The 8,777-nt window shown below is 40.0% G+C and overlaps 1 protein-coding gene across 3 annotated transcripts in view; it reads right to left on the minus strand.

Annotated features, from left to right (window-relative positions):
* Positions 1–2,092: 2,092 nt before the first annotated feature.
* The window catches only part of COQ3 (coenzyme Q3, methyltransferase), a 6,780-nt gene continuing 95 nt past the window's right edge, over positions 2,093–8,777 (minus strand). The window contains exons 1-7 of one of the 3 annotated variants that reach the window (XM_026845914.1): positions 8,672–8,771; positions 7,874–7,971; positions 7,347–7,499; positions 7,098–7,197; positions 5,279–5,521; positions 3,970–4,129; positions 2,093–2,532 (exon numbers count right to left, since the gene is read on the minus strand). In XM_026845914.1, the coding sequence (XP_026701715.1) occupies positions 2,336–2,532; positions 3,970–4,129; positions 5,279–5,521; positions 7,098–7,197; positions 7,347–7,499; positions 7,874–7,875 (855 nt within the window). In that variant the 5' untranslated portion in view covers positions 7,876–7,971; positions 8,672–8,771 and the 3' untranslated portion in view covers positions 2,093–2,335. The other 2 variants (XM_026845911.1, XM_026845912.1) reach the window with 2 other exon arrangements.

Consider the following 8,777-nt stretch of genomic DNA (forward strand, 5'->3'; position numbering starts at 1 on the left):
TTTTGTCAAAAACAGGGGTATCCATGGGCAACCAGGTCCACATGCTTGCTGCTTAAATGCCAGCCATTGTTAATTAGGTACGTGATCCCTCTTGCAGGCCTGGGCCAAGAACCCAAGCAGCATCAAAGGCATTTTGTCCTAAGTGCAATAGAAATGGCAATGAAAAAAAACAGTTCATTCCCCAGGCAGCTCACAGTTTAATGAGAAACTACAAGCAAGTGGGAAGAACAGACAGGATGAGAAAGCCAGGATATAGCTGGTCACACAAACATCTGCATTTAGGGCTTTTAAAGCAAACAAAAATCAGCTGCTCTATTTCAGTTTTATCTGCATTAGTTTTATTTCACTTGACAGGTCTCAAAACAAATAGGTGAAGGGGGGGATTGTCCCCACCTTGTTTCTAGTGGGCTACCTCAGGAATCCATCCAGGTCTCGGTGCTTTTCAGATACTGTTTCAATTCACAGTTGGCAAAATTTGAAAGTCATACAATTGTAGTAACTTAGATGGAAGTTGGTAACTTGGTTAGGGAAACTCACTCAAGCCACATGGTTTAACATGACTAAATACACTGTTAGGAACAGACTGTGGGTTATGTGCTCTGGCTCCATGTTTCTCCCAGTGTCACTCATCTGCTGAATGCCATGCGCCACACTGCATGCATGAGCAATGGAGCAGGCTCCCCTGCACAAAAACAACATCAGGCAGAAAGAGAATGATGGTGTTCCTCCTGCAGAAAACATTAGTGAGACCATTAATGACATGCTGCATCCAGTTTCCACTGTCATACTTCAGAAAGGATATTTACCACAAAATGTTATACCAACTCAGAACCTTACGCTGTAGGGGTAATAGCTGTAGGGATAATCTCGGTCCATTTATCTAGGAGAAAACCAAGGGCTGACTTGACTCAAAACTACAGCTGAGAAGTCCTTAACCTAAAAAGTGAAGATGTGAAGACATCACTGGCTGGGATCTAAGGTTAGACCACTTCAACTGATGAACTTTTGGAACAATTTACTTACTGATGTAGTGGCTTCTCCATCACTAAACTCTTTACATGAAGATTAATCATCTTCTCAAAGCCAAGCTATAACCCAAAGAAATACTGTAAAGCAGAACTTACCATCATGGAAATGATCACACTAGATAATAGTAATTCATAGGTATTAAGACTAAAAAGGATTATTTCCATTATAAATCAACTATATTCTTCCAGGCATCATCAGATCCATCATGAAACTTGGATCCCAACGCAATATGCAGATACAGTAAAGCAGCAAGAATGCAAATGTGTAAACTGGTAGTTTAGCCCATGAAATCTCTCCAGCAGGAAAAATGCACAAGTAATTAAAAAGAAAAAATAAAAGTTTCATTTTCATCCCTGCAAACACAGGCAGGCCACCGCTCTACCTGTACACAAACTGAAAGAAAAAGGAGGAGAAAGAAGAGGTACATGGACACACACACAAAATATTTTAGAAAGTTCTGTTTCCTTGTAAATCAACACTTTTCCTTACCCTGGCACTTTAGACTGCATAGGTATAGCACTTAAGTTCTCGGACAGACTGGCAATATATCATTTTACTAGCATAAAGCTCTGGTCACTTAGTAAAATTTTAGTAAACTTTAACTTCCCTTTATTTGGGCAGAGGGTGAGAGTTGAAATAATAGGCACAGATACACAGGTGCCTTTATGGCGAAGAGGCTTCTGACAGCTGGGGCATGCAGGTCTAGGAGACTCTTCCACTGCACAGTTAGCTCCTGTCAGCTGTAGAAATAGCACCCGACAGAAAAAGTTTGCTGCTCTTTTTCTTTTTTTCATTCTCCTCTCAGGGAAAAAGCATAATATAGAAAGAAGTGTTTGTGGTCCTTAAGCGTTTTGTATATTTAACTGAGTTGAGTAACTTAAACACCCAAGGCATTTTATTTATCATATATTGTTACATTTTTTAACTCATTCTACATTTAAGCTATTATTCCATGGAGATCTGAGTTCTCCTGATAGGACTGAAAATGCCACTGCATATAACAGCTTCCTCCAAGCTACTGACAGAAGAATTTGCATTTCCTTGTCCAGCAATTTGAAAATACTTTCTTATAAAAATACTTTCTCTTTAAAAGCCTTACTCATGTCGATTTTAATATTCCTGAGATAACAGTCAATTGTTGTTTTTTTTTTTTCCCCCTGAGACTGCCCTAAAATATTTGGCCAAAACCAGCATAAGCATTATTAATGCAAACAGCAAGCTTGTTGTTACAAAAGGTTTTATTATGTCCATCTGGGTAAAACCTTCTTTTCTGTTCCTGGTGGCAGTCCATCGCCACACATCTCAGTCACACAGCAGTGCCAGCTGTGGCTGAGGGCTGTTCGCTTTCCAACTCTGACAGGGCGTCTGTTGGGCTTGACTGTCCCCGAGCCCCAGATTTCACCGCGTGCATTGCATAGTTAATGCTCGTGCTTTCCATCCAGCTCCATGACCCCGAGAGGGGATTATACAACATCCCATTCACAGTCTTGACCGAAAAGCCATCTAGAAAAAAAAGAAGCCATAAAGCAACAGATGTTCTTAAATATCGTTAAATCACTGAAACATCAAACCCTTTAGAACAGCATGTCTGAAACAGGCTGCCTCCTCTGAGCTGGGGAGCAGTGCTTCACAAGCTGGCCTTTGTCAGGCGCCACCACAAACGGTGGCAACAGGCACCACTGGTGACAGCGGGTCGTGCTGCTGGTAGCAGCAGCAATAGCTCTGTGCCAAGCCACGTACCATGAGCACACTATATGGTGAGCCACTGCGAAGCAGTATGCTAGAAACCTCAACTTCACAACACCACATCTGAGCGACTGGTAATGTTTTCTGTAGGTGGAGACATTCTCCAGATTGACATCACACATTTCAAAATGAAATTCTAAGTGTATCTTTGGAAGGAATCTGTAGGTTCCCCATAGGAATGGAAAAATATAAGAGGCAGAAGAATGCTATCAAGGACTCGGTGCAAGTAAAGAGTGATTTGGTACTCCCTGCTGAGCATCTCTCAGGTCCCTGCATGGCTCTGCTGTGTCCCAGCAGGATACATGAAGGAAGTCAGAAAACAAACACCCTAACAAAACAAATCACTCCACTGCACCTGCTTCTCCTTTTGAAGGGAGAATGGAAAGAACCACCAGCATGTGAACTAGTTATTAGTCATGTTCCTTACAGCATCACTGCAGTGTGCCAGGAAAAGACCTTGCCAAGAGAATAGCTCAACTCATACTTCAGCTTCTTTACAATGCACTAAAGCAAAGTGAAATATTCGGTGAGAGGGTTTTGAAACATTTGCAGGGAAGGAGGGCAATACGCAGAACTCTTCCCAGCTCAGTGCTCTGTCTATTTTAAAAGCAATCAAACCAGGGCAATTTAATTATTTCTTCAAATCAGTAACATACAGTTTCTCAACAACTGACAATGGATTTCATCTCCACATTTTTGAAGACATTTTTTAGTAACACAATATGAATAAAGAACACAGATCAGCAACCAAAAATAAAAACACCTTCTCCCAAAGGGAAGATGACAACGAATGCAGTGGCAGCAGTGCAGCTCTGGAGTGCAAATACAGTTATTTTCTCAGACCTGACCTAGAGCATATGAACCACTTCAGAACGTACATTCTGTCACCAGAACAGCAAGGAAAACTGGAATTTTAATTTAGACTATCAAATAGAAGGCAGCTGTAACAGTGATTTTGTCTGAGTAATCTCTGCATTCTTAGGACTCCACTTTGTTTATGTATTTTATGCAAAATCCAGTAAGCAGACATATCTTTAAGCTAGAAATGATATTCATAATATATGACTGGTAACTCACACAGGAAAAGCTGTGTATTGTTGCCAGCACTCACCCCACCTAGTTTATCCCTTTGCCATTTCCACAGGGACCATTTGGATACCCCTCTGCATTCCCATCATCTGGCCTGGAACTTACTTGATTCCAGGAGGCGCTCCAGCTCTTCAGGGGGAACAAACTTCTCCCACTCATGTGTTCCTTCTGGTACAATGCCCATTATTTTTTCTGCAACTACAATTCCCAGGACATAGGACAGCTGTGTTTTATTGATTGTAGTAATGAATAAGGAACCTTCAGGCTAATTAAAAGATTAAAATGTTCAATTAGAATAATATTTAATATTTTTTTAATTGTAAATTTAATCACACTATACCACATAATTTGTCTATCTACAAGTCTACACGCTGCAAGAACTAATTTCATCCCAGGATAGGTATTTTCAAGTATACCATTTAAATACAATAAAGAACATGATGTTCTAACAGTATGACTCAGTAGTCCTCAAAGAGTCAACATAATCAAAGTCTTGGGTGGTCTGAAAGCCATTTCCTTGTCCCAAAACATCGGACAAAGTCACTTATAACGTAACATTGCACATGAAATGGATAAATAAAAGGTATTAAGGCATATACAGTATCATAAAAATAAATGCTTTTTAAAATTAAATGTGCAAACCGCCTAATTTTTGAGACTGCTGAATGTCATGTTTGTTTTAATGATTATGAGGTCAAAAAACAAAGACAGAAATGAATTTTAAGTACTTAAGAGGCTGTTTGGTAGAAACAAAGGATAATTTCTATGTCCCCAGCAGACTGAAAATTAGTTACGCACTCCATTCAAGTAATATATATTCCGTCTAATGACCAGAAAGATAAATCAAGAGATTAAAGGAAAGCTGCTGCTTGTGTACTGGGCCTACCATCCTTCTTTACAAATGAAATAGCATCAGGAGAAATAAAACACCACCCGATTAACTCCAAGCATAACTACGACCCTTTAAAAGCCATCCAGGAGCACATCTGATGTGATGCTAGAGCTAGAATAGAATCCTGTGAGTCAGAAACATTATTACAGTCAGTTTCAATGCAGTCTGAGCCACAGCTGTCCATCAAGAGCAGCACTGCCATGCTTTCTCTCACCTGGGTGAAATCACATACAACCAGATTTCTTAAGGTCTTGATGCAAAGCAACACTGCAATGCTAGGTAATGCTATCAACACTTTTCTAAGGCAAGGCTGGGGAAACAAATTTCCCCTAACTTTAGTTACTTGAAGTTGAGAAGCTGTACTTGCATCATGGAGGAGAATGGAAGGCACCTCGAGAGCTCAGTTCAAGCTTCGAGGGGGAGAAATGAATGCAGATGTAGGTGTTTTCACATTTCTTCTAATGAAAGCCTTAATAGTAAAAGAATAAATATTTCCAATAATGAAAGCAAAAACTCGCTTACCTTTAACACCTGAGAGCAACACTTGATAAACATTTCAAGGTCAGCCACATGCTCCACTACTTCAGAAGCTACAATTACATCAAAGGTTTCCATAGACTCTTCCACAATCTCCTCCAGTGAACTGGACTTGTACTGTATTCTCTTGGCCAGGACCGGATCAAATGACTTGTGCTGATCTGCTGTTCTAATGTTGTCCTCCAGAGGATCAATTCCAGTAACTGAAGCTCCCAGTCTACCTAAAGGCTAATAATACAGAGTATAATTTATTCTCTGCATGAAAACAATTTACTTAAAGGTGTCTGCAACTTTGCAATGTACATACACGATACAGAAAACATCTATCAGAGAACAAGACAAGCAACAGTAAATTATGAGCTCTGATCCAGCAGTTTTATTTTAAATGTTTATTAAAGCAAGAAAACCCTTAGATTTGGGGGAGGTGGTGTTCATTTTCTTATAAAATTATATTCTGGAATATACACATTTAAATTGTGGTTGAGAACAAATTGTTCTGAATCCATTCCGTTATACCAAATAAAGATTTCCTCCACTATTACCCTCTGATAGCGAAAAAACAACGGGGGGAAAATCAACACAGTACTTAAAGGGGGGAACACAATGCCATATTTAATTACTGTCATTACTTTCTTCAACATCCACCTGTAATGGTAAATCCTCATATCTTTTTAATGGTTACTTAATATATGATTATCTCTAGGACATTCTCACTGCTGAGAACTAAACACTAATGTTTACTAGGATAGCATCAGGCTTGGCTGTCACTCAAGTTTCTCCAGTGTCTCCTTACTCATAGGTTAACACCTCAGCCATCACCTCTTCTGAAACTGAAACAGGTTGCAGAATATGACCACGTGTATGTTATTCCAACCTGAAATTCACCAGTTGTTCAGCCTGAGAAGGTGATGCAGCACACGAGTTTTGCCAGCCTTGTCAGGGATCAGGCTCTCACAAGACTACAGGAATTCGCATAGAATAAAAAAAAAATAAAATAAAAAAATGGGGAGAGATTCAGGTCCCTTTGTAACACCTTTCAGATGCTGATGAAGCTCCCAGCCAACCAGATCTGCAATCCTAAATTTGCAAACCATCCCTAGTCTACTGATAGGATACAGCACTGCTCAGAGCCTGTGGGGCCAAAGGGTTCCACCATAAATAGTTGGTTCTCAATCCCAAATTTATGCACTCTCAGGAAGCATCAGCCCCAAACCAGAAGAATCTCTCCTGACAGAGGGAAGGTGTGTCTCAGGTGTTTGACATTATTCCATGCTTTTCCCATGAGATCAAAGTAAAGCAAGAATCCCCACCTCCAATATAAAAAACTGAAGATAAGCAATTCAAAATGAACATGTAAGAACAAGTTTATAACAGAAAATACCTCCGATAATGAGGATTTTCATGATTTACAAGCCTAGGCAAGAAAACTTTAGTCAATTAAAAAGAGAGAAAAAAAAAAAAACAGGAAAAAAAAAAGTTGTCATACTGTGTCTGCCCAGAGGAATACTCAAAAGACTTTTACATCGTTCTTCCCCTCTCTTTTTCTTTACAGTGTTTGAAATCTTATTTTTCTGATGAACCTCAGAATTTTACAATTTCTCACTACCAACTTTTCTGCAAACCACCACTGCTATGCTAACTAAATATTCTATAGGGTTTGTCAAATGCACTGCACTCCAAAACATTCAGTAACTAATATACCATAAAAGAGAAGGAGGATTAGAAATTAAGGACTGTAATAGTACACAATTCAAGTACTTTGTACCCTTTTTAACAAGAGAAACCAAAGCACACTGTTTCTTACCTCACTGAGCAGTCCACCACCGCAGCCAACATCGAGAATCTTTACTCCAGAAAGTGGATTTCCCAGATGATAATTACTACTCATGTTCAACAGAGTATCTCTGAAAGAAAAGCGATGTCATTAAGGGCAAACACACAAGGTGGTTTAGTACATGCAATACAGTTACCTTAAGTACTGGGTTTTTTTTTTCTTTTATAATGTTTTCTGAAATAGTAGATATAAAAAAAAAATCTGTCTTTAAAACTATACCTAATAAATGGCACTCTAATATCATTCATAGAATGAAGGGCTGAATATTCTCCTTCTTCATCCCACCACTTATGTGCGAGGAGCTGGAATTTTTTAATTTCCTTTGAATCCACTGATGGGTGTGAAGTGCTGAAAAGTCTCTTCACAGTGAACCTAAATAATGAAAGCTGAATGTAATGAAACTAATACTAATCCTTCATGTCAGCTGAAATATGGGAAAAACAAATTCGGCATCAGAAAATGAAAAAAAAAAAAGATAAAACCAATGATCCTTTAGAGACTCTAGTTATACTTAATTAATAACAGTTTTTATACACCGTATGTGTAACATATATTCCAAAACAGATGGCTGCATACCTGTAATTTTTAAGGTAGTAATTAATAAAATAAAAATAGGCCACATCAAAGATTTAAACATTTGTAAGATTTAAAAATTACTTCATGTGACACACTCATAAAGTAAAATTAAGTTGTTACAGGAAATTATAGTCCTTGACATGCAGGATTACTTTAGACACAATACTTACATGCTGCTTTTTATTTCGGTCTTAGAGACAGGCAGAGTACTACTGGATTTCAGCTGTATTTTCCAGCTGTAGTTCTGAAGGGTACCTCTCAGGCCTGTCTGAAAAGACAGATCAGCATGGTCATCTGCATAAATAAAAGAAAGGCAACCAAATGGAAAACATCAGCTTTATGAGAGCTCACAGGCAAAAAAATAGTTTAACAATGCCGCTGTAGAACAACAGTAACCATGCAAATCTTTACACATTTCTCACTAAAGTACTCAGGGAATGCATGAGGATTAAATAAAAGAGCATGTGTAGTTCACCACCCCAGTACTTCTCAAATTATTAATTATGTACGATGATGCTTTTCAGAGCCTGAACAGAAAGGAACTTTTCACGTAGCTGAAACATTTCAGTTAGTGAGAATTTCACCAAAATGATTACTCTGACCACAAGTTGTGCGTACACAGACACACAGTTATCAGCACTGCGTTCAGATTCCTGTTTCATTACATACTGGAATATGACATGCACTGCTGCACACTCCCTTTGTATTGTACGAACTGGTAATGAAACGTAAGACAGCCTCACGGACAGCGCTGAGACAGGCCAAAACACTGTCCCGAAAACCGCTCTCCACGTCTGCTTTGCCAACACGCGGCTGGGCTCCCCCGGGCCTGACGCGCACCCACTCGCCCCAGCAGCTGCCTGGACACCCACAGTGCCCAAACCACGGCAGCGCCGCACCGCGCCCGCAGGGACGGCCCCGCAACGGGGTTTTAGGCCGCAGCGAGCCACGGAGAGCTCTGCGCGTACCCCTGAAGGGCTGCGAGGGAGGTGGCAGGGGACACCGGCTCCTCTGAGAGCTCCCTTAGCTGCCTGCCGCGCCCACCGGGACCTGCCGCCCAACGCCCGGCGGGCT

The sequence above is a fragment of the Athene cunicularia genome (assembly GCF_003259725.1).
Source record: "Athene cunicularia isolate RWA chromosome 3 unlocalized genomic scaffold, athCun1 chr3_part1, whole genome shotgun sequence".
In the NCBI taxonomy this organism is placed as follows: domain Eukaryota; kingdom Metazoa; phylum Chordata; class Aves; order Strigiformes; family Strigidae; genus Athene; species Athene cunicularia.